At 36.4% G+C, this 26,928-nt stretch overlaps 1 protein-coding gene across 9 annotated transcripts in view; it reads left to right on the top strand.

Annotated features, from left to right (window-relative positions):
- Positions 1-26,682, top strand: part of MRE11 (MRE11 double strand break repair nuclease) — a 32,279-nt gene extending 5,597 nt beyond the window's left edge. For 3 of the 9 annotated variants that reach the window (XM_088140572.1, XM_088140573.1, XM_007435856.3), the window contains exons 6-20: positions 1,009-1,150; positions 3,583-3,697; positions 5,619-5,804; positions 7,183-7,354; positions 9,048-9,128; positions 9,578-9,704; positions 12,076-12,179; positions 12,869-13,042; positions 13,320-13,382; positions 13,664-13,877; positions 15,292-15,375; positions 16,793-16,851; positions 17,672-17,739; positions 19,174-19,252; positions 21,291-26,682. In XM_088140572.1, the coding sequence (XP_087996698.1) occupies positions 1,009-1,150; positions 3,583-3,697; positions 5,619-5,804; positions 7,183-7,354; positions 9,048-9,128; positions 9,578-9,704; positions 12,076-12,179; positions 12,869-13,042; positions 13,320-13,382; positions 13,664-13,877; positions 15,292-15,375; positions 16,793-16,851; positions 17,672-17,739; positions 19,174-19,252; positions 21,291-21,329 (1,707 nt within the window). In that variant the 3' untranslated portion in view covers positions 21,330-26,682. Of the gene's footprint in view, positions 1-1,008; positions 1,151-3,582; positions 3,698-5,618; positions 5,805-7,182; positions 7,355-9,047; positions 9,129-9,577; positions 9,705-12,075; positions 12,180-12,868; positions 13,043-13,319; positions 13,383-13,663; positions 16,852-17,082; positions 17,640-17,671; positions 17,740-19,173; positions 19,253-21,290 lie in introns of those variants that run through there. The other 6 variants (XR_015796081.1, XR_015796082.1, XR_015796083.1 and 3 more) reach the window with 6 other exon arrangements.
- The last annotated feature ends 246 nt before the right edge of the window (positions 26,683-26,928 follow it).

Genomic DNA, 26,928 nt, shown 5'->3' with positions numbered 1-26,928 from the left:
TCACTTTACATAGCTTGCCATCACTTTTATGTTTTCCCTACTTTTGAGACATCAAAGACTTTTAGAGGCTATTTAATACACGAAAATCCTTAATTTGTCATCTAACATTTGTTTGAGAAATCTGTGCAATGATAACATGCAAAGTATACTATTTTTAATTTATGTCTGTACACACATTCTGGTTTTTAAATTTTTTATTGCTTTTAAATAATGACAGAAAAAAATAGGAACAAAACATAAAGATAATCATGATAGAAATACATACATTCTCAAAGAAAAAAACACATAGCAAGTGCTTTTAAAAAAGTGAAAAAAACAACAGGAAAAAGAAAAAACAAAACAAGTATATATCATATTATAACAGAAACAGTTTCGATTTTGTATATACTTATCTAATGCAAATATTATGCAAGTATAAATATATTTCTAATACACTTAAATAACACCATGCTTTTTAAAAAATTTACCGTATTTTGTATAAATGAGTCTCATATTTCATTATACTTGTCCCTACAAAGTCTACAGGCAATCTGCTCATAGGTGGCAAGTGTAATCAAGTCTTCAATCCATGGAGTGAATACATTTATCTTTCCAATGCTGCAATATCAATCTTTTAGGGCACGGAGAATCCATTTACATTAAAGTCAATTTAGCATGGGAAAAGGGGTCAAATCTTTTTATTAGATATTACATTCCATAGTTTTCTGACTGACATATTTGTTTCCAGAGATACTGGAGTTCTAGTGTATTTAGATCCTAATACTGTCCATCAGCCAAAGGTGCTGTATATGTATATTCCAGAGTTGCCCAAATTGGAATATTAACACCAATTGTTGGCTTCCAGTATTTAATACTTGACAGTAGATAAGCTCGATGATATAGTTCCAGATTTGGAAAACCCCTTTCATTCATTGGTAATTGCACAGATTTAATGCTTTATGTGTTGTGGATTGAACAAAATGGATGTGTCACAAATTCCATATTTGATATTATTCTCTATATCTACAGGCAGATGCTCTTTGTGCTTTGGACATTTTAAGTTGTGCGGGACTTGTTAATCATTTTGGACGTTCACCATCTGTAGAGAAAATAGAAATTAGTCCTGTTTTGCTTCAGAAAGGAAATTCAAAGATTGCTCTTTATGGATTAGGTAAGTTTTTTGCATGTCTTTAATCTGGGCATGATATTTTGGATATACAACTGGATCTCCAAAAATGGAAAAAAGGATAAAAACGTTGAATTGAATTTTGATTTTGTAATTTGTGGGTTAGAATTAGGAATAGGAGTAGCAGGATTTGATCCATATAAGATTGATTATGTGACAATATTTTATTTCAAACTATCTCAAATGCAAAATTTTGTGAGATAACCTGTTTCTGAGTGCAAAGCCTCTGCTTTGAGTGTGAAACATGCTGATCTGAGCATTAAGAACTGTTCAAACTCAAAACTACCACTCCAAACACTGAGATGAAGTTTCATTCTTGAAAGGATTCAAAACAAGATGCTTTACTTGCCACTAAATTTTATTTTATAATTTTCATGAAATGAGTAGCATTTAGGGTCAACTCGCATCTCACCCCATCATTTCTGTGCTCTCTGTAATGTGGAAAAAGTGTAAGGCTGTAAGGACAAAGACAATAAGCATAGAGAAGTATTGCCTGCATAGTTAAAACATACCCGTTTACACTCTGTGTTTGTGTGTGTGTGTGTGTGTGTTCTGGACTTATTCTCTCTGCTTTCCTGGTTGGTGAAAGTTGGTTTTCTTATTCTTGTGGTGCCATTTTATTTAATTTTTATCCCTCTTTCTCCTACTTAATTTCCTTTTTGTGGTGAATTAGATTAGTTGCTGGTACTATTTTGTGGAACAATTGCAAACATCCAGTGGTAGTGTGTCCCCTGCATTTTCATTGTTGCACATTTCCTATATAATTGTAGCTATCAGAAGAACTGTTGTGAGCCTGTAGATTGGTGTTTCTCAACCTTGGCAGCTTTAAGATATGTGGACTTCACCTTCCAGAATTACCTAGCCAGCATGCTGGCTAGGGAATTCTGGGAGTTGAAGTCCACACATCTTAAACTGCGAAGTTTGAGAAACACTGCTGTAGACATACAAAGAGCAGCGTAACTGACTCTAAAACATACTTTCCTTGGTTGTCTTCTTTGCTCTTATGCTTGCCTGTCCATTCTCATGATTTGCCCTATATTTATTTCTTTTAGTAGCTATACGTACCTCTTTCTTTTGGGCAGTTACCTTCTATAAATATAGCCCTTGAGATTGTTACTTGTTTTGGAGCAATACATTTGCTGGCAATAATCAGTTGCTATTTTTCAACTAAAAGCATACAAATACAAAATACTTTAATGACCAAGTATAAAATATATACAAGGAATTTGTCTTCGGTGACGAACAGCAAGATCAATGGTGCATTTGGATAACAAGAGAAAATTAATAAACAATAACAATAACACTGCCCAGTAAAATAACTTTTCCAAAAGAAGAAGCCACTGTCCAATACATATGAAATCATATAGTATTTAACAGAGCAATGGCACAAGGGAAAAAACTATTCCGACGTCTAGATGTTTTAACATATGGAGCTCTATAGCACCGTCCTGAAGGAAGAAGTTGGAACTAAAAGCATGCAAGAGATTCATTTCTACTCTCACCCATCATATGCCATAACATTGTACTGCATTGTACTGAGTCAGTTTGCACATCATGCTAAGCCATTAATCACAGGGGCTGGGTTCAGCAACATGTTAGGGTTTTAAAACCACATTATAGCTGCAGAATGACCCATAGCAATATTTGTTGCTTACCAGTCTCTTCTCTAATGCTGAAACATAACATGTAGGTGAGTGGGCTTAATCTTAGTCAAAAGGCCAAGAAGTCTTTCCTTAGCCTTTTGGCTAAAATCAAGTATGTGTATGTATGTGAATGTGCCTCCATAGTGCTAATCAATGTTTTGTGTAAAAGAAGGTACAGTTTGTTTGTTATGTGGATTTATATATCCACCCATCATCACTGAAGCAATGAGCATGAAACTGAGCAAACTCAGGGAGGCAGTGAAGGACAGGAAGGCCTGGCGTGATATGGTTCATGGGGTCACGAAGAGTCGGACATGACTTAACGACTGAACAACAACAGATTCATGATTCTGGGTTTCTAATAACAGTTAAAAACACAATAAAAAGAATCTAGAACAGTAAAGACAACACACATATAATTAGCAACCAAGATAAAAACAAAACTATCAACAGCAAATCAACTTAACCATTGCACAGGCTCTGCCATACAACTGGATCCCCAAGCCCAGTTTGTCTTTAAGGCCTTATGAAAGGCTGACAGGGTCAGAGCCAATCTAATCTCTGGGGGAAATGATTTTCCAACAGAAAAGGCTTTGTTTGGTTTGCAAGCTGGCTGATCAGTGAGCAAAAGAATAAACTTGCTTCAGGTTGTATATTTGCAAGTAGCAAATTGCAAAGTAATTTCATATGTTATCTAATCTCACTACTCAGTTGTGTAATTTTCTGCCTGGTTGACCACTAAAACTCCATTGCATGGTCATTTTTCTCTTCTAGGATCTGTTCCTGATGAAAGGCTATATCGAATGTTTGTGAATAAACAAGTGACCATGTTGAGGCCAAAAGAAGATGAAAATAGATGGTTTAATCTGTTTGTAATTCATCAGAACAGGTACAGCTGCTGTTTACTAAGCAACAATTCTGAGCCCTTTCCACTTGTTTCATTCTGATTTAAAATTAAATCACTGAAATCTTACTGTCCTTGGACAGCAAAACAAATACAAACTGCATTAATTAACTTGGGGAAAGTCAAATGAGGGAAAGGGAAGACAGATTATGATATGCAAATATTTTCAGCATCACATTACAGTGAAACACAGAAACATAAAGCACTTAAGTCCAGAGCTTTAGGTTCTCTAAGGCAAGAAGCAGTTGCTCTCCTGGGTTTGAGGAACAAATAAACAAAATGATAGCTGGATGGAATCCAGAGAGAGAAATTTAAATGAGTTCAGTGGCCCAGTAGGATTTTTTTTTCATTATTACTTTAAATATGAAAGATACATATTTTATTTCAAGCTTCTTTCAGAATATTGACCTAGTTTAAACATGCTTTGCCGTGTGTATTCTAGGTACAAAATATATGATGTCTACTTCTGACTTCCTGCTATGTATTTATAAATTGTTTCATTTTGCACTTGAAGTCTGTTGTGCAAATGAAGTCACATTATATCTGAGAAACTTGACCTGGGATTCAGGTAGCAGATTCTGTACCTGAATGTAAATTCAGCCCATTATGTCATATTCAGCAACTCTTGTAAAAGAACCATCCATCCATCCATCCATCCATCCATCCATCCATCCATCCATCCATCCATCCATCCATCTTTAATCAAAAAATGAGTCCAGGCAGCTTACAAAAGCAGTATACAATAAATTGAACAATATGTATGAATTAGCAAATCAACACCATGATAACATTGCAATAACAACGAGAATATCGTTTAACAGCACTTACATGTATCTTCAGTACACCCATCCCCTACCTCTGAGTCTTTGAGCGCCTGCTTAAATAGCCAAATTTCTCTGCTTGTCTAAAATTAACAACAAGGCTTACTTCTGGGTGGAGTTGATTCCATAGGAAGGGAAGCTCTGGTGGAGCATCCTTGTGTCAGATTCCTGCCATATCTTAAGGGGAACAGGGGCAGGAACTCTTAGTATGGTTTTTCTACCAGCACACTTGGGAAGGTATATTCTACTTGGAGGAGGCAGTCCTGCAGTTATCTAGGCCCCAAGTCCAAGCTATGAAGGACTTTACAGGTTACTTTTAGTGCTTTGAATAGCATTGGGAAACAAGTTGGTGCTGTCTCCAAAGTGCTGGTGTTATATGACAAATGGGCATTATTTCCTAGAGTGATATGTGAACCTACCTTGTGTCATGGAAATGTCTTTCATGCTTAAAGGAATTATTGCCCCAATTTTTTTCTCCTATGTACAGCACTACTATATTAGGCAAAGGAACCTATTCTAGGTGATCAGAATTAGGCCAGGTAATTTAAGAAGCCCCATGGAGGCCTGCGTCAGTGGACTTTAATCTAGAAATAGTTCCTCATTCTGAGGAGCTTGAGGGTGTTCCTTCATTTTCTCCCTTAATGACACAGTAACCAGGTTGCATCTTGTGCCTTTGGCCTGTGATCAACTCATCTGGATTCTGAACCCATAGCCTGTCCTTAGTTGTCATCCATCTTTGGTTGTTCAGATCTTTGCTTACTTTTATGCCAGGGATGATCTGTCTCTACTGTTGGTCAAGGCCGTTGAGTCTGATAGATGTCACTTTTTTTAATGTAGCAAAACAATTTTAGAACTAGAACAGCAACCCATAATTACATTTGTTTTGATGTGTAGGTGGGATTGTAGCTGTAGATACGGAAATCTAACATTTTCTTTTACCTTCTCTTATATTTTGATATCTGATCATCATATTTGAAATAGTGAGAATGGGCTTAATATTGTGATAACAGATGCCATATTTAACATTGGGTACTTCAGAATACTGTTTTAATTTTTTACTGTTGTATTTGTTTTCTTTGGCACAGGAGTAAGCACGGCGCCACAAATTATATTCCAGAACAGTTTCTAGATGATTTCATTGACCTAGTAATTTGGGGTCATGAACATGAATGTAAAATATCTCCAACCAGAAATGAGCAACAACTTTTCTATGTTTCTCAGCCAGGAAGTTCAGTGGTTACTTCTTTGTCACCAGGGGAAGCTACCAGAAAGTATGTTCTTATATTTTTTCAGTAATTTGCGTTCTATATTCAGTGAAAATTTATGGGAGCTTTTTTGTGTGTTTGTACCCTACTAGCATGTCATTAAGTTGAAACACCATGTCCCTTTCATTCTTGAGGAATCTAGGGATAATGCGTTTTGCTCATTTTTGGACATCTTGGTTCTAATGTCCTTATCAGAAAGGATAATCCAAAGAAAGTCTGAAAACAATGTCTCTGTGATAGATGGCATTCTCCATTGTCACAATATTGAAGCCACCCTAACCAATTTGTAACTTACTTATGGGTTAGTAACTTACTTACCACACTGATTCCCCAAATGTAGTATAGTTCTTGGTATTAAAATGTTGCAGGCTAACTGACAGATTCATAGGAAAGGAGAAAGCTTTATCTACTGAATGCCTCCTGGTTGACTCAAGAATAGATTTAGACTGATATAAAGCAATATAGCCAGAGAGACTTATTTAAAGAGAAGTGCTTCCCAAGAAACCTCTTTACTAATGCCACTAGTAAATTATAAAAAAACAGAAACCCATCTGCTAAAAATAATCCCTGTGCCAAGAATTGTTGTAAGCCGCCCAGAGTCCCCCGTTGTGGGGAGATGGGCGGGGACAAGTCAAATAAATAATAATAATAATAATAATAATAATAATAATAATTGCATAGACTCTGAGTTTTCGAAGTAAGGCAAAGAAACTAGTTATACATCTGGCTTTGTAACAGGCCAATCAGGGATTTGGGAATGTTCAACAGATGCCTCTGTCTTCTAAATTAGGGAAGGAGACTTAACCACAGTTTTTCTCTCCTCAAGAAACTGTGGAAGAAGAGGAATTGTAGAAATCTCTCTTATATCTAGTTCTGTTTTACCCAAGAAAATTATATTCTTATATAGAGCATATATTATATATATAAAATTATTATATAATTATATAAACTTATATAATGCAGCTCATTGGGTGGCTTTGGGGAAGTCCTTTTTCTCAGTTCAATGTCTCTAACAAGATTGTTAAGACAGTCAAAAAGGGAATAACAATATGGAAGTTGCCTTTATCTGCTTAGAGGAAAGGCAGAATATAAATGTAAGAAACAACCTAATCTACTTAGTTATTAAACACAATAAACCACATCATTAGTTGCAATGATGTAATCTAACTGAATTTAGGTAAGAGAATTATTTCATTATGCATTTATGTAAACCTTAGGGCTGGCTTTTGATGATTATAAATCGGACTTCTTAGCCATGGACTTCGATCTTCTCCATCTCTCAGGGTTCCATTGTTACTGTAATTGCTTTCTGCTAAGTTCTGTGAGTATTTTGAAGTTCTGCCATGTTGCCAAGATTTAAACAGCTTTGTCCAATGCCTTCCAGACATGTTGGTTTGTTGCGCATCAAAGACAAAAAAATGAAGATGCAGAAGATTCCTCTCCAGACTGTACGGCCTTTCTACATTGAAGACATTGTTCTGGCTGACTTCCCAGATACCTTTCAGCCAGATAACCCAAAAATCACACAAGTAATACAAGATTTCTGCATGGAGAAGGTAACTTTAAAAAGAAATTGTATACAGGTATTGGTATGGCCCTTACTATAGTATTGGATGTGGTACTAGTCAGAAGTTAGTATCAGGTGAGTGGAGTCCTTCTTAAACAAAAGGACTTTTCTTCATTGTCTCTCACATTTCGTTGTTCTGCATGTGCGCGCACACACACACACACATACACACACAGCCTGTTATGATCACAGATACAAATGGGGGACAACTTTTTCGGCTGAGAGCTTGCGATGCAGGACAGTCACCTTTTTTAAACTGAGTTAAGCATATTTTATTCGTTTTATTTTATTTGTTTATTGTATTTATGTAGCCGCCCATCTCACGCAAAGTGACTCTGGGCAGTGTACAACAATTTAAAAGAATACATAAAAACAATTACAAATTACAAATAAAAAACTATAAAAGCACCCAAAACAGGAGGGGATAAAATTAATAAGGGAGCCATTGCAAAATTTCTCTGGTCCCCTGGGAGCCCCAGGCCTGATCACCTAGCCGGGTCTCGAGGGGCTTCTGGAACGTTAACAGAAATGGAGCTGCCTCACTTTGGGATGGAGAATGTCCCATAAGGCAGGTGCCACAGCAGAGAAGGCCCACCTCCTGGGACCTGCCAAGCGTATATCTCTAGCAGACGGGACCTGCAGCATGCCTTCTCTGCCAGACCAGATGTAATTGTGGAGAGGCAGTCCCTCAGGTAACCCAGCCCCATGCCATGAAGGGCTTTAAAGATCAAAATCAGCACCTTGATTTTAAGGGTCATGTTACCTTTTTGTTTTGTATTTTATGCTACAAAATGACAGAAATGCTGTTGCCAATTTTTGGCAAATTGCTGCTGTCCAGGCTCTGTGAGAGTCCAAAAAGAGGTTTTGAGACTGTGTTTAGACTGGGGGTTGTAGTTGTATTGGAGTTATAATCTTGTTAGAGACACTGAACTGAGAAAAAGGATTTCCGCAAAGCCACCCAGTGAGCTTATTATATAAGTTTATATAATTATATAATACAGTGGTACCTTGGGATACGAACTTAATCCGTTCCGTGACTCTGGGCGTATCCCGAGTTGGTCGTAACCCGAAATGTTCGTTAGTAGAGGCGTTCGTATCCTGAGGTACCACTGTAATTATATATTATGTATTATTATATATATAAACATATATAATATATGCTCTATATAAGAATATACAGTAATTTTCCTGGGTAAAACACAACTAGATATGAGAGATTTCTATGATTCATCTTCTCTTCTTCCACAGTTCCAAATACTAACATAGTCTTGTTAATATTTTCTATCGTAGGCCTTTTAAAATCTTTTGGCAACACTTTTCTTTGCATTTCTCTGAGTGTAGACTAGATAGTTGGGGTGCTGTCTATTCCTACCAAATGAGAAGATGAGATTCCAGTAAATACAAACAGGCTACGTTGCCTATATTAATGTTGCTGTGGCTTTCATAGTATTATAAAAATACTGTTCTGTGTTTGGACATACTGTTTTAATTGGAAATCAGTGTTGTAGCTTCCCATTTACGTAGTTTTGACTTAAGTCCTATAGATACGTGGCAGAAGGAAAAAAAAGCTTTCTAAAAAACTTAAATTAAAAAGTTGTTTGCTTTAATATATATTATGCATATATTGATACCTGGTAGGAGGACAGATTTTGCATTTAGTGAATTATGTCCGTTTCTTAAAGGTTGAAATGATGCTGGAAAACTCAGAAAGAGAACATCTCAGAAATCCCAAGCAACCAGAGAAGCCTCTGATAAGATTACGAGTAAGAATGGGGTCCTTAAATCAGAAGTCTTCTACCTAGTGTTTCATTTAGCCATGTAACCCACATTTAATATGCGGTAACTTTTCAAGTATGGGTTGGTTTTTAAACATTCTTCATGTTTAATGTATCTCTTAAGGCTTTAGTTTTGCTTAATTAAGTAGCAGCCTTAGAGACGGGGGTTGAGACCTTGCAGGAACTAATTTTATAAGCTGCTGGGCTGTTTGAAGATGCATGATAATTAAAGTTGAATATATTTGCAGATGTGCCTGCTGTTGGTACATGGTGTTCCTATGAATTATTAACAGTAGACAGGATGTGCTACAATACTGATATGAACTTAGTGAAATATTCATCAGAACATCAAACTCAACCGATGAATTTTTAATTGTTTTCAGATGTCTAATTGCCAATTCCCACATCTCTCATACTTTATCTTATTTGATTTGAAGGTAGATTACAGTGGAGGCTTCGAACCTTTCAGTATAGTTCGTTTCAGCCAGAAATACTTGGATAGGGTGGCTAATCCGAAAGATATCATACATTTTTTCAGGCATCGGGAGCAAAAAGAGAAAAATGGTAAATAGTTTCCAAGTTTTTTGTAGTAGGTATTGTCACTAGGAAAAATAATATTATCCATAGAAGTTTGTCTGTCTTGTGTGGAAAATTATTTCTTCTCACATTGATGCCAGTAAAAAAAAAAAAGGTATATGATGTGCTCACCTCTGAAAAAGATTAGGGCCTTGTAAATCTGTGGAAAAAAATGTGTCTGTATGCAGGGCGGGTTGGGGTGGAGAATAAATATAATGACCTATGAAATAGTTTTAATACAACTCCAAAAATTTCTGACCAAACTCATTAAAAAGAGTATCTATTTTTCATGTAGCATAGTCCTCTAAATGCACAATGATGTGAATTTATAAACATGATATTGAAAGCAAGATATTATGTTGCTCCCAATCATTATTTCTAACCTGACCATCTGTTTAGCATGGGTTTTATTTAATTATTTGAAACATTAGTATAGAGCTTCCGATTTAAAAAAAAATATTGAATCAAATACAAATTGATTCCCTTCAGAACCACTTGGACCAGAAAGCCTGTCTGTCTTCTCCTCCTCCTCCTCCTCCATCTTCTATGCAAAATTTTCAAATAAGAATCCCATTACAGTCAAGGGGTTTTGTAATTCTGTAGAATTTGGAGGGGCTGCTATAGGGCTTAATGCCTAACAATCTAAGAATATAATTTTATAATTGTTCAGAACAAGCATTTACTAATTCATTGTGTCTCACTTGCTATATGAATATAATACAGAACCAGATTAATTTTATTTAACAATGTATTGCATATAACTGAACTGAAAGATGTAATGCTTACTATTCATATTAACCATGTTGAAGACACATTCAGAATGTAGACAATAAGAAACTCATGTGTACGATCAGTAGCTATCCACTTCTTGATCGATAGATTTGCTTGGCTTTTGATCTCAGACGTGAAGAGGCAGTCCTGTTATGTTCCTTTCATTTTTTTTTAATATTCTCAAAACTTAGTTTAAGGCACATTACTTGTTCCCCATGGTTTTATTCCTTGACTTATTCTCTGGCTTCCCCCACTACATTATTTCTGTCATCTTCATGCTGTCAGATATTTCCTTACACTGATGCTGGTCCTTCTTCAATCTCCCACTTCCATGTTTGTCACTTCTTGTATTTATTCTCCTTTTCCATGTGCTGAGTTGTTGCTATTAATATGTTTCTTCATAAAAATAGATGTTTTGTTCTGATGATGTTCTTTTTCACAGTACCCCAGCTTATTTCATTTCTATAGATTGCAATAGTCTTTTGTGATAAACCCTTATCCTTACCTAAAATCACCTGGTAAGGCCCAGAATCCTTTTAACTATACCTGAAGTTTAATTCATTGTCCTGTATTTAACATTCCTTTGAAAGATGTGTTCATATATGTAATTACAGTACATTTTCATTACAGCTGATTCTAGCCCATGGATTGCATTCCTTTTGATAAAGAAATAGGAAGAATAATTATGTGCAAGGCATTCTTTTCCACTTATGCAAGATGAAATGGTGGGGTGTTCTTTAGTACTAGCAGATTGCTAGTCCTTGTTTGATTGATGGTTCCAACATTATTAAATCACCTTGTTCAAAGCATTGTGCTTCTGAAGTAACTTAGATGATATTGAGAAATATGCCAAGGCTTTAAAAAGGAGATTAATAATAGCTGACAAACATTCTGTAAAGGTTTAATGAACCCAGTGAGGTTTGCTTAAGAGTATATGGATCTCAAAAACATTCCGGATAATTTGAAATGAAATTGATCCAAAGAATTATCATTACAATGGTATTTAAGAAAAAACAGAGACTTTTTTGTTTTTAATGGGCCCTTTTAAAATTCAGTCCTTATTACATTGAACAATTGTCTTTGTATTTTGAAGAAATGCAAATGAAAAGTTAAAACAAATGAATCATTTTTGAAGAAATAGTTAACTATTCTGAGACTGAAGTTTCTTAATGATGCAGTTTAAGCAATCAAGTAAAGACCCACGTATTCAGTAACACTGAATAGTGAAGGGAATATAAAGGTAGAAAATCTGTAGTAAGAACCAGTATTATTTTTAATGCAGCTTTGTTTTACTGCTGAAAACCATTATTTATTTTATCTTTCCATCTGTATTTCTAAAATGCAGGACTTTCAGTTTTCCATGAAAAATCTACACCTGTTCAAAAACTGTTTTTACCATTCCCTAAATGTTTAAAATAAAACATTACATATTTTCTGTGTGACTGTCAGATAACATATACACACAGTACCTGATTTTTTTAAAACTCTTTAGCTATGCATTTTATCTTTTGATAGTAATTCTTTGGAATAGTAAACATTTTCTTAAAATGGATTAAAATGTATTTTGTATTTGTTTGGATTTTTTTAGAAGATGAGGTTAGCTTTAGAAAACTGGACCACAAGCCTACAGCTGAGGGAACAACTCTGAGGGTGGAGGACTTAGTAAAGCAATATTTCCAAACAGCAGAGAAGGTAAACATATTTTTCCAGTATTTATGACTAAGTTTAGAAATAGTCATCAAACTAGGCTTGAATTCCATGATTTGAATTTAAACATTTAAGTTGTGGGCAGTTTGTGGTTTGATATTCAAATAAACAATCTGGATGTAAAGCCTTTTAAAAATTATTTGGGGATTTTTGGTTAATACAGTACGATTTGCTTGTACATCTAGGATACAGTCAGAGTTTGGAGTCAGCCATACTATAGAAAGTGCAAACCATACCTTGATATACCTTATATCTGGGCCAATGGAAACTAACTTTTGTAGCATGTGCTCTTTTGTAGTTAAGTTACAACAAAAGTTGTAACTTTTTGTAGCTAAGGTGGAATTAGTGAGGTGGGTCCCTTATTTTTGACTTCCTTTTATTCTCTGTTTTATATATTTTTAATGTATTTTACTGTTTTTAGCTTTGTTGTATGCCGCCCAGAGCTGCCTGTGGTGAGATGGGCAGCTATACAAATTGATTTAATAAATCAATAAATAAGTTACAAGTTAAGCTTTTGTAATTAAGTTGAAACAGAAGTTAAAACTAATAAATAACTAAATCTTAGTTAAAACTAATCTTGCCTGTGCTCATGTCAAGCATATTTTCTTTTGTCTGGTTAATATATAAACCTATATAAAATTGACTTAAACTGGCTGTTTGTGTATGTGTCCAAGAAAGTACAGCTTTCTCTTCTGACTGAGAGGGGTATGGGCGAAGCCGTGCAAGAATTTGTAGACAAGGAGGAGAAGGATGCTATTGAAGAATTGGTGAAGTTCCAGTTAGAAAAGACCCAGCGATTTCTGAAGGAGAAGCATATAGATGCAGAAGAAGCAAAAATTGATGAAGAGGTTTGTATGGAATGATTTATTCTTCCCGAACATAAAGAATTGAATGTTACAAATGTCACATCACAACAAGGAAGATTAATGGACTAGCTGCTTTCACTTTTATCTGAGTTACTTTTGGCCACATTCAGAGGGTCAAATCCTTTTTAATATACAAGAATATACTTGAATTTCAGCTACCATTTTTCCTTCCTTCTGTGTGAGCAAGGAAACAAGCTGCATTACGCATGATTTCTTATTTCATCTGAATATATTCAGTGACTGTTCCATTTCAATACAGGTGCAACACTTCAGAGAATCAAGAAAAAAGAACATGGTGGAAGAGGATGAGGAAGTTCGTGAGGTAGGCTGAAAACTGAAAAGGAATAAGATGAGACTCATATTTACCTAACTCTGTGCTTAAAGAAATGTAGACAAAGTAGTTTCCTCTGTTTTAAATCAAACATTACACACTGTTTTGCTCTCCTGTTTTCCCCCTTTCAGATTTAAGACAACTGATTTATTCAGCAGTAAACATTTTCTTCCACTCCTTTGGTAATTTCCAGTCCACGCATGGAGGAATGCTTTCAAAGTCGAGTGAAACTCTCCTTTGTTTCTTAACATGCTTGCTTTCCTTTCTCTCAGGCTATAAACAGGGCCAAGGCCAGATCTCAGGGAACTGATCATGCTTCAGTGATGAGTGATGAGGACCTCATGGATGTTGCCACCTCTGACCAAAGAGCCAATGATGAGTCAGAGGACTCTTTAGCTCCCAGCCGGGGTAGAAGGAGAGGTCGGGCAAGAGGCAGAGGAGGACAGAACATCTCAGCCAGGGGGGCATCTCAGCGAGGAAGAGGAGGCTAGTTTCTTTCCATCTTGTTGCAGTTGCTACAAAACTGATGTGGTTGATTGTTGGCTTATTCATCCGTTCATTAGATTTACATCCAGCTTTTCCTGTAGATGCCAAATCAATGTATATTGCACTCTGTCAGTTGTAGTTCAGCACCTTAATCGCTATATCCCAGTGGCGGCTGCTGTTTTATGTCAAAACCAAGGCCTGAGAATAGTTGTGCCAGAGAAAATGGAAATCCTGTGTCAGAATAGCAGGCCAGATCCTTCTGCGAAACCCACAGACAGGACTTGTTCGTGTTCTCTAGCATCTGGTTTCCAGAGATACATGGCTGTGAGAGAACTCTTGAAGGATGTTACTTTCAGGTGATTTATGCCCACAAGATTGGGAAAAATCCTTTCCTTGTGACCATTAAGGAGCAAAGGGAGAATTCTAGTTATCTCCTTACTAAATTGCTGTATTTTCCACCTGTTTTATAGTCAGTCTGCTACTGCCATATGCTAACTTAATGTCTTGAAAGCAGTGTGAGAAATCAGCTGTATCAGAAGAGTGATTATTCTCTTCTGCTGCACATCCTGCAAATATGTTTTTTTGGGTTCTGAGAAGCAGGAATTGTTCAGCTGATTTGATTCCACCCACCCAGTCTAGCTGTTACACAGAGAAGCATGTAGGAAAATACACCTATTGAGTAAAGGAAGAGAAAGGCAAGATCTGGAGAAATTTATAATTAAAGAGGGCTAGGTGACCATTGCTCCTCACAGAACACCACTCTGCCAAATGGCAAGTTGCATTTTATGGCAAGTTGCTTTTTAAAGGAAGGAGGCAAACCATCCTTTTGGATTCCACCAGTTCAAACAGCTTTTGGAATCACAGCCTTTAGAACTATATTTTCAGATTCTAGCTTTTCAGAAAGCTTATCTTTACATTTGTAAAATAAACTAAGGTATATTGCTACATTTAAACCCATCTATAGTAGCCTGAAAGTGAGAGGTTAGAATCTTGTCATCTACCAGGATCTGTCCACTCCAGTGTCTTTTGGGGAACAGTTGTGATCCAGGAGGGCGCTTATATGTGGTCTTGCTAAAAACAGTTGTTGTTTTTTTTAATGGCCATAATCTCAGGATATGACCAAGCCTTAGATGCTTTTGTCAATTTCATGCAATTTAGGGTGCTTTATTTTTAAAATTAAAACAAAATTATTTTCATTAAATGAAATAAATAATTTTGAAGGCCAGTGATATTATCTATGCAGGTACATGTGTACTAAGTGTCCACCAGCACCATGTTGCCAATTCTGCGTTGGTCCTTAACAGACGTTGCAGTCTGCATAAACCAGTTGGATAACACTGCCATAAAGGCTTAGTAATTGGTGAAGAAGTGAGAAAATGTAAATTTCTGACTCTCTGTTGTATTATTTACATAGGAAGTACTGGCCGTGATCAGACAAGCAGTGGCAGAACATATAAGCCTGTAACTACTCCTACAAAAAATATGTTGATTTGGGATGGTAGGTTCAAAATGGAGACGAACCCCTCCGTTGCATGGACGCACTTGTTTAAAGTAAAGTAGACATTTTTATAATACCTGAAGGAAACAATATGTCTTTGACTTGCTATTTTCGGAGAGATGATAGTGATACTTCACTGCAGCAAACAACTTATTTATTTATCCATTTATATGTCACATTTATATAGCCACTACTTATATGGTGAACATCATTACAGACTTGAAAATAAGTCCCTTATTTTGGAATAGGAATTGAATCGTGTCTTTAGTCTAATAGTTGTTCACAATAAATCACTGCTTCTTTTGTAGAGCTAGCAATTCTGAAACCTGGCCCCTGCATCAAGAGGCATTGGCATTTCTGTCTACAGAGTACTTGGATGCTACCTATTAAGGCCTCTTCGCCCTTCAGCATCTTTCTTTATATACTGCGTGAAGAGATTTAGCTGCCCTCTGGAAAACCATTAAAAAGCAGTACCAGCTGAAAATACATTCAGTTTTTAGAAATTGCTTTAGTTAAATGAAGCTTGTGGGAATATCTCAGAGATACTTCTTCCATTACAGCTGAAATATACAAGTTGACTTCTACAAGTGTCCAATTCCAGATATTTCACATGAAGGAATAGCTTAAACATTTCAAGCCACAGAATTAAAAACCATAGTAGTGTGGGTAGAAATGTATTGGACAAGACTAATACTACTGTGCAGCTCCACTGTAAAGTTTAAAGCTAACTAGGATTCAATGTCAAATATGTTTTAGAAATCAGACTTACATATCCTTGTTAACAGCTAACTCCAGTTAACCTTAACTGTGTTTATATTTTGAATCAGCATACATTTTAACCATGGATAAGCAATTGTATTTGACTTTAAATATTCAGAACTTGTCCATCAATCAAAAGAACTTGTTGCAATTTACAATCCCACATTGGGTATCTATAAAGATTTTTTTTTAAATAATGGGGTAAATCATAGTTTTCACTTTTCCATTAAAATGTCAATCTACACGTTTTTCCACATCCTACTTAGCCGACTAATTTAAAGCTCATCTGTGCTAAATGAACTTTATTTTTTACACGGTAACTATTTATTTTACGAGCTTCTATTTCATCTGGCCAGTGACCTCCCTGGTTCATGCAACACAGTAGTTCACACCACACAGTAGACAGACATTAAATTTGTTTGGTTTTGTGCGTCAGCTCATATTCAGTAAACTGTTGTTAAACAAAACATGACTAAACACAGTATGCAAATCCAACCATTGTCATTTATGTGCATCTTTAAATTGCGTATGAATACTCATCGTAAAGCAGGTCTTGCAGAAAGTTTTTAATTCTTTGTGCTTTGTGCTAACAATAGTTTAGTTCAAAGTGTCATAAGTTTATGATATTGCTGTACATTCTTACTCTTATGTTTTCTAGCTTTTAAGTCGTCAAGACAGCAGCCCTCCCGGAAAATGCCTATCAAGAATTATTCAGAGGTTGGTAGTTATTTCGTGATATTAATCCAGCAAATTCCCCACCCCCTGCCCCCCACCCTTTTTTATGTTTAATACAGCCTTTTCCAGGCTGGTTGGGGAATACTACAAATTGCCATTTCAGTGCATCTGAAGCACATTCATTGGGGAAAGCTGATTTGCTCAATAGCAGATAGGCACAATCTTCTACAAAGCCAAGAGGTCTGTCTGCTAGCTTCCTCTTTCCTTGGAAAGGCTTGGGAATACTGCGGTTACTGAGATGTCAGAAGTGTCTTCAAGTGACTCTGCTGAAAGGAACATACTTCCTCTGCAAAGAGAGCAGGTGTTTCATTACAGAAAAGGGTGAGGCTCACAACGTTGATTTTTGGATTGAATAACCAGGCTTGGCATACAACAGAGGGCTAATGTGTTTAAAACATGGTATCATTTTATTTATTTATTTTAAACAGTTTATATAGCTGCCCAATTCACAAATAGGATTAAAAACATAAAACAAAATAATGAAAAATATATATGAAGCTGAGACAAACATCTTCAAAATTCCCAAGCCCTTACAGGAGAGACTTCTCCAACATCCTGGCCCAATACGTGGGGGCAGTGGGGGGACAGGTTTTCAAGGGCTTATAGAAACTCAACAGGGTGAGAGCCCTGAGCCTAGAACCCCAACAGAGGGGTTCCTGTTCCAAAAGTCAGATGCCACTTTCCCAACAGAAGGTAACTCAAATATCAATTAAAAACAGGGATAGAATCAGCCACCAAGGGATGTTTTCTTGTGCATGTGTTAAAAATGCTGCATTCTGGGCCTTTGTTCTGTCTCCTCCAGGTGATTGAAGATGATGATTCTGATATAGAGGAGGTGTCTTTTACCCCTTCCTCTACTACAAATCAAAGGTTAGTAGAACCATTTTACCTTCAGTGCATTATTTATAAGAGGCCTACCTAGGCATTTGGAGACGCATGGGCTGAAACGGCTCCTTCCCACAAGGTTAGGCATGCCAGTGGGAATACTCTGCATTGAACAGAAGAGCCATGGATGTTTGTGTGCGTGCGTGCAGACAGTATTTTGACCATAACAGAAGCTACTTTTAGAACTCTTCTGCAGTTTCAAAAATGATTTGTCCTATTCAGTGAAGTTCCGATTCAAAAACTCAGTCTGAAACTCCTTAAGTATAAATCAGTTAAAAGCTATAGCTATTTTATATTGTTACAGTTTGATTCCTGTTCTGCATGGTTTATGTATGTTGGGATATACACCACTCAGTCATTTGATTGGAGCAGCCTATAAATCCAATGAAATAAATAAATAATAAATAGGTTGTGGCCAAAACTGAAAGCCTCATCTTAGTAGCTGATCTTCCAAAAGGAAGCATTGCTTGCCTCCCCATCTCACAATTATCTAACTATAGCAAAACTTTAATTTAACAGACCCCAGTTTAGTGCACTTTGAATGCAGTAGATTTAATTTGTCTCCCAGCATCCCTTCAAACTAAAAGCCTGTGGTATTCAAACTATTCTGGACAATTCATGCAAATTAATGTTATCTGTATCAATTTATATCATTAGGTAATTGATATAAATTGATATAAATGATGTGAACTTGAATTTAACAGCTATTTGGTATAAAGGACACCCTCTTTCCCAGAACACCTGTTGAAGTTTTGCTGCAGTTTCCTGACACACTTCAAAACTACTACACTTGCCAATAATTACTGGGGATCTCATTAAATCAAATTTGTTTTTCAGACCTTTTTCACATATGTTACTGTTGTAACAGCAATAATGTGTGAGTTCACTGCTGTGTTTTTATGCCTTTTGTCTGTTCACTTAAACTGTTTCTTGAGCAATCTCATGTCCAAAATTGCTTCCAAGGCTATATTTATTTTTAAAATCATTCTCATACAAAGACCCAAATTGAAGTAGAGCAAAACAAAGTAATTTTTTAAAATATAGTGAAGAACCAGTTGATCTGGTTTCAGAATGCATTGAAAGTCAGGGGAACATGCCTAAATCTATGTGAGGCTATGCTTCAGGCCTTCTTGAAGCTATTGCTGAAAAGACTCTGTCTTTCATTTAATACCAGCCTAACTTCTCTTTCACTGTCACATGCAGAACAAAGCCAATACACATCATAAATTGGAATCCCAAGTTCTTTGGGATACAGTGGTATTTCTGATACTTTGACCCTGATCTGTTGGGAGTTTAGAGATAAGAGACATTCTATAACTGGGCTAGAAACAAACTGGGAGCCCATGTGGTTTATAGTTGATGACTTCTAGCATCATGCTTTCATTAAGAGTGATAATTTCTCCTTTCTATAATACTTAGGTTACCAACCACATCAACATACAGCCAAAGGAGCTCTCAGAGCCAGTCATCCAAAGGAGTTGAGTTTGAATCAGATGAGGTATAAAATCTTTCTCCCACCATACTTCCTTTAATCTTTATGCAAAAGGTTTGAGCAATATTTAGTGCTTTTGACGTTTCTTCACACTTCTTTGTTCCCTGACTTAAGAACTGACATATTACAACTTCGTGCTCTGAAAAGGATCCTAACAAGAAACTCTGTAATAAAAGGTGTGGCTAATCTCATCCTCTTCATTAAGTCTGACAGTTATGTAAACTTTTTTTGTCTCTTGGTGTTTCCTCTTTCCTCTGTCCATTAAGGCACAGATACAGGATCCATGGTAGAGTTTTTAAATGACTTCCATTTTGTATAAAAATGCCCCCTTGTAGAATAGTTCCATTTCTAATTTTCTGGCTTATGTCCTCATTTCTTTAACCCTAGTCACACCAAAATGTTTCTGGCTGGAACTGAAGTCCCCAGACCCATAATATTTGCACAGGCTGTTAAATGTAAAATGTATAGAAAGAGTTGAAACCAACCCATAGAATCAGGGGAGGCTGCATAAACTCCTGCTTCCCCCTTTTATTTGTACTTCTCAGAGCTCATCCACAATTGCCAAAAATAATGTTTACTATTTGGAAGTGGGAACTATATATAAAACTTATAGTGAAAGTTTTAAAATAGGCTTGACAGTTTTTTAAAATAATAAAATCCCCAAAACACCTCCTCCAAATCCAGGAAAAAAAAAATCTGACCCCTTCTGTAGGCATAATATAAGTCTAGCTATTTTGCATAATTATCCCACTATTTGAACTCCCAAAATATATTAAGTACAGCCCCCAACCAATAAAGGATAATCTAGGCCACTTTAAAATCTAAATCCCATAATTAAATTGTTCAGTTAGATATCTGTCTATCCTCTCAGCTTCTAATACCATGATGTGCTTAATAGGGGCAGAATAAAATTGAAATCTGAAGGCCAAATAAAGTAGGCTATTGATATATAGAAAATTGTCATTTATTTATTAATTTTAATGAAAATTAAACTCTAGTAGATCTGATTTTAAATATATTTTAGTACCAAATGTATGAAGTGATTATAGATTTTATTTGGAACTTTGTAACAGAGAACCATAATAGGTGATTTAATTTGCCAGAAAATTGGAAAGTTAGCAATCTCTAAAAGCTGGAGAAAACCTCATATGTTGCCAGAAGTTTTCTCTTGTAGCTATGGACATATCCATAGGAAGGAAAGAAGATGAGGCTGCTTGATGTAAGCATATTCTTGCTTACATACTGGAATTTATTTGTTTATTTATTCAATTTGTATAGCCGCCCATCTCAAACCAGTGACTCTGGGCAGCAAACAATCATAAAAAAAATTAATTAAAACACAGTACAAAAAAGAAATTAAATACAAATAGCAGCCAAGAGACATTATAATCTGTCAGTGTCATCCAGGAAATGGGGCCCTTCACACACTCAGGTTCCCAGGCCCAGGCACGTGGTTCCTTCATGTGGTTCCGTATGCAGTGGTTCCTTCAAAACAATGTTTCAAAGCATAATGAGCATTCTGGGGACTAAGAATTAGGGTTTATGAATTGGGCAAAATCCCATTTGAATATTGATTCAGACTTTCAGTTTGGTTTATGGGTGGGGGCATTCTGCATATATACAGAAGTCTCCCAGCTGAATTTGAGGTATTGAATCTCCAAATCATAAATTTACACATCTGCTCTAAAAATACAAATGATGGGGTTTTTCTTCTTTTGGCAGAGTGATCACAGAATAAATTGTGGATTAATCAGACATGCGTTGTTACAGGAAGGAATTATACAAATTAAGATGATTGGTAGGAAGTTTTTCTATCTGAATTTTATACAGGGACCATCCAAATTTCCCCAAAATGTTCAGATTTTTGTTTTGCTGATTGATCCTGGAAACGAAGTCAGTGAAGAATCCAAGTTCAAAATAGTTTTTTAAAAAGTCCAGATCCCACTGTGAATTGTTATATACTGATACAGCTAATCTGTCCAAAGGAGATTATTCTCCTTAACCTTATAACATCTTAATGAAAATACCTGTCATTAATTTACAGGATGAATTATTTGTTTCCACTTCGAGAAGAAACAGATGATAATATCTGAGTCCAATGTATGGAAGGAAAGTGCAAAAATAACTTCCCCAAATTCTGCAAAAGAGACCTAAGATGTTTGTAGTTTATTCTCCATAATTTTACTGTGTTGCCTTGAAATGGATGGCTTCCTTGAAGAAGAATGGTTTCTTACTCTATATGTGCAATGTCATCAGGCATGCACAAATATACTACTAAATGGAGGATCCAGAGTTCGCTTGAATGGAAATCTATAAAAAGGAATACTCTCTCTTAGAAGTGGCAACTTTCACCAAGGTCTTCTTGTTCTTTACCTTCTAATACATTCTTATAATCTGCTCAGGAGTATGAGGTTGGGAAAATTCTGGAGCTGTGGGGGAGAAAAAAGAATTCAGGAAAAATGGCTCCTCTTTTCTCCAAAAAGGAGTCACCAAAGTTCAGGCACTTCCCTAATCAGAGCGGCTTCAAATACACCTGAATAGAGATGGCAAACTCACTATCCAAACTTAAGGACGAAGGAAATATTTCACAGTCTTTCCTTTAAAGGGTTCTTTTATTTCCCGTGTCTCCTTATTATAGAGGAATAGATTAGACCTGGTTGGGTAAGAGAATAAATGCCACTCTTGCATTCCATGTTTAACAAGTCTCCAACTTCCATGGAGGAGGCAATGCCCTGAGTCAAAACTGATGATAGCATTCAGTGATTCAGTGAAATTAAATATAGCTTGATTGACTAAAGTTATACCTTACAGTTTTGAAAAAAGAAAAAGGTCTGCTGGATGCTTGGATATAAAATGTGATTCATTTTGACAATAAGCTATAATGATAAGGATTTCAAAATATATATTTTTTTAGTTTTAAAGTAACACCTTATACTTACTGCACGTAGTCCTTTATATTTATTAAACAATAACTAGAGGGAGCTAGTTATAGTTTAAGAAATTGAAACTGAGTTGGTGCTGATTCAGTGCCCATAATAGTAAAGTTGGCAATAATTTCATTGATATGCACAGAAAGTAATAGATTGCAAGAGGCCTTCAAGTGGATGTAAGTTTTCTTTTTCCTTATCTTAGCTTTGCCCAACTTGCATTGCTGATCTCAGTGGTTTAAAAAAAATTCATTTGAAAAGATGTTCTTTAAAGTAAGCTCAACATAAAGTTACAGGATGAGTTTTTTAAAAACCATGTTGGCCTTGGAAATGTTGCGCAATGCAATATATTTTAACATGGAAAGTCCACATATTGACTGATCACTATATTTTAAATTTATTCTACAAACCCTGAAGAATTGTACAAGGGATGCGAAGTATGTGATTATGGAATAAAGGTTTGTGACATGTTTGTTCCTATTTGTTTTAAATATTTGGAAAATTTGATTTGTATTTACTGAACATACCAATAGAGGTCATTTATGTTGCATTAAGAAAGAAGATGGAGTGGTGACAGTGCTAGCATAAATAGATTGCTTTGCAGTGCCTTTTCTCTGATTTCTCATCCCACACTTCACTGTAAGTTAATCTTCATGTCCTAAAGTTTCTCTGGGCTCCTCAATCTGCTCTTCTCTCAGTTTATGTTGCCCCTGCCACAGAGAATGTAATTGGGCGTTGGGTATCATTAGTCTTATGTATGGTATTAAAAGACCAAATAAGTTTTCTAAATGATTCCACTCTTTGGTTTTTGTCTAGATGCAGAAGCAAGATATGTACAGTGGTACTTAAAAGTTTGTGAGCCCTTTTGAATGTTCAATATTTCTGCATAAATATGACCTGAAATGTGATCTGTTCTCCACACAAGTCCTAAAACTAGATAAAGAGAATCCAAATAAAAAAATGAATGAAAAACTTTACATTTGTTCATTTATATTGAGTAAAATGATCCAAAGCTACATATTTGTGTGTAGCAAAAGTATATAAACCTTTGCTTTCAGTGACTGGTGTGCCCCTCCCCCCACCCCTTGGGCAGCAATAACTGCAGCTAAACATTTCCAATAACTGTTTATCAGTCCTGCACATTGGCTTGGAGGAATTTTAGTCCATTCTTCCTCACAGAACACCTTCAACTCAGGGAAGTTTGTGGGCTTCCTCACACAAACTGCCCACTTCAGGTCCTTCCACAACATTTCTATAGGATTAAGGTCAGGACTTTGACTTGGCCATTCCAAAACATTAATTTTCTTCTGCTTTAACCATACATACTTCTTTGGTCATGCAACTTGGGGGTTTGGGGTCATTGTCTTGTTGCATGACTTGCTTTGTCTTGAGCTTCAGGGCATGGACAGATACCCTGACATTTTCCTGTAGAATTTGCTAGTACAGTTCAGAATTCATAGTTCCATCAATGATGGCAAGTTGTCCTGATCTAGGGGCAGCAAACAGGCCCAAACCATGGCACTACCACCACCATGTTTCACAGATGGGATACGGTTCTTATGCTACAATGCAATGTTTGCCTTTCGCCAAACAAAATGCTTTTCGTTCAAGCCAAAAAATTCTGTTTTGGTCTCAACCATCTGCAGAAGATTCTTCCAATAGGCTTATCCACATGGTCTTTCACAAACTAGATGGGTAGCAATGTTCTTTTTGGAGAGTAGTGGCTTTCTCCTTGCAATCCTGCCTTGCACACCGTTGTTGTTCAGTGTTGTCTTGATGGTGGTTTCATGAACACTGACATTCACCAATGCAAGACAGACCTTTAGTTCCGTAGACATTGCCCTGGGGTTCTTTGAGACTTCCCAGAGGTCTGTGATCTTGGTCGACCACTCCCGGGCAAAATAGCAATGGTGTGGAATTGCCTCCATTTGTGCATGATTTGCCTGACAGTGGTGGAGTCCAAACTCTTTGGAAATAGTTTTGTAACCTTTTCCAATCTGGTGAGCATTAACTGTTTTTTGGAGGTCCTCAGAAATCTTTATTTGAGCCATGACACGCTTCCACGTTCCTGTGGAAGATCAGACTTTGATAGTGAATACCCAGAATTCTGTTCTTTAAATAAGCCAGGACCTCCCACACACCTGGTTATCATCCCATTAATTGAAACACCTGAGTCTAATTTTCCCCTTCAGATGAACTGATAATCCTAGAAGTTCACATACATTTGCCACACACAAATACATAGCTTTGGATCATTTCCTCAATAAATGAACAAGTATAATGCTTTTGACTTATTTAATAGGGTTCTCTATCTAGTTTTAGGACTTGTGTGGAGAACAGATCACATTTTAGGTCCCATTTATGCAGAACTACCGAAAATTCAAAAGGGTTCACAAACTAAAGCACCATTGTATAGGTGAGATCAAGGTGTTGGAAGAAAAGAGTAGTTGGGGGGTGGGGTAGGGGGAACAAATAATCAGTTCGTAAAAGAACTTGTACATTATTCCTGCTGAATCTGTAACTCCTAAACCTTCTCCAGCTTGAGAGCAGTCTGGATGTTGAAACCAACATTTGGTTTGCAGTTACATAGCTCTGCTTGTGCATTGCCATCACTTGATTCTTCAGCTGCAAATGTCTTGACGTCATGTCTACGTTCCTTCTGATAAACAGTATAAATATTTCTGCACCTAAGTTCAGCATCAATTATTTCCTCTGCAGGAACAGTTTATCAGGGTGATTTTCAAATGGGTATTTTTTTTTATAAAACCAAAAAGTTTTAGTCAATGCACATCAGTTGTTTATGGACTGTTCATAAATAAAGCCTAACCTTGTAATGTGTTATAAATTAAAATTATTGAAACAACTGCAAGACCACCCTGATTTACTGGCGTACACAATATAGCACTTGGACCAGGAGCTACTTTGAGGATTGTTTGTGCCTGGATGAATGAGCGGAAAACAAAACTTTTTGTTTTCCCTATCTGCCCCTTTCTTAATCAACAATCTATCAAGCAAAGTGACTTGCTTGCCTATTACAATCACTTATATTAGCTCCCAGCTTTTCTGTATTGGTGTCCGGTTGTTGTTGTTTTCTGCTTCGCCCCCATATATATCATGGGAGACCTTCTGTGGTCGGAGATAGACAACTTCTCACCCTGGAACACACATGATCTCTAGCGCATCCTATGCTTTGCCACTAGCCTTTGGTGGCTAATTTCAGGGTATGTAGCAAATTAAGAGGTCAAAATTGATGTGTTAAGTTTCTGCAATGCTTATTGCTTGCATTTCCACTTCTTAAAGGGCTCAACTCCCAGACACAGACTAAGTGAATCAGGTGTGAAGTGATCCACATTGGGATGGGTGGGGGAAGGACAAAATCTCTGAGACACTATCAATTACATTTGGCCCATTTACTAGTCAGTCATTACCACGTTAACCCAGATCCTACACTTTGAGACAGCAAATTATATAAGTTTTAGAACATGAGAATTGGGCTAGTGGTGGACTTACCATTTGTAGGACAGTAGCAAGTCAAATGATGCTGTTTGTTCACTTTTCATGCACTCTGAACTTTACCAGCTACTTGCTAATATAGTCTGCTTAATTTAGACCAATATAATCAGAATATAGAATGCTTGGAGCATTTTAATTTTGTTAGAACAGTTCTCCCGCACCTTTTTCTTCAAAGGAGTTTGCATGATTCTTTTCCTGTTTAGTTTTATTTCAAAACAATCCTGCAGGTATGAGAGGCTGAGAGAAAGTGAATTGGGCTCTTGGTGTTCAAAATATAATGCTGCCCTCTCCGCACTACACAGACACTTGAGATGGATCTTCCTGTCTTCTTCCAACTGATCAAAAACCAACCAGCACAGTATCTCCTCCTGCTTGCTTCACCATGTTCTCTCCCAGTTAGGCATTTAGTTATGTCAGGGGAAGAAAGATTAACAACTTTTTGGATGAATTGCTCCATTATTATGGTAAGCATGTTTTTCCATGTTTCCTCATCTTTCTGAAGGCAGAATCTACTCTGATCCATACAATATTTTTCTTATTATAGAAAGAGCAACAAAGTGTTGCATTTCTGCCATTAAAAAGGCAGGCCAACAGCCCCTTTCCTCATATTTTGTTTTTTCCCATGACACAGAAAGGTAGCTGAAAGATTGGGAGCATTATTCTGCATTCAGATTATCATGAAAAGCCCTGGGCCACCTACTTCCTTTTCTAAAATTATTATTAGACAGCTGTCCAGAATGTAGAGAAGTGCAAAAATGTAAAGTTGACTTAGTTTCAGTTTGCATTGTAGGTGCATTTTAGTTTGGAATGTGTCAAATGGGACAGTTCATGTTAAAATGTAGACTGATTTTTTTTTTCAACCTCAGAAATGCCTGAGTGGAAACTGATTGTGTCACCAATGGATTTCTGCTTATTCCCGTAATTATTTCCCATTAAAAAATAATGCAAATACTCTTACAGAGAAGCAACTTTTGTTCATAAAATATATATTTGTCTTAGGCTCAATTCAGTCATAAATGTGATAAATTAAAAAGGAGTATCTTTATGATTTTGCCACTAACCTTTAGCAATAAAGCTCATTTAAAAAAAAAAAAGTAGGATAGCGTATTCTGCATCTTTTCTCAAACTCGATCCCTCTCTTCCTTTGCTGGTAAAGACTGTCCATCATCTCCAAGTTGCTTCAAGTTGGAAAAAGCTGGCTTAGTGACCCTTAGTCCTCAAATCCTGATGAGTCAATCAATA

The sequence above is a fragment of the Python bivittatus genome, unplaced genomic scaffold (assembly GCF_059951505.1).
Source record: "Python bivittatus isolate LINGU-HERP-01145 unplaced genomic scaffold, Pbiv_v1 ctg000340_np1212, whole genome shotgun sequence".
Taxonomy (NCBI): domain Eukaryota; kingdom Metazoa; phylum Chordata; class Lepidosauria; order Squamata; family Pythonidae; genus Python; species Python bivittatus.
This window is presented reverse-complemented; position numbering and strand designations above follow the sequence as displayed.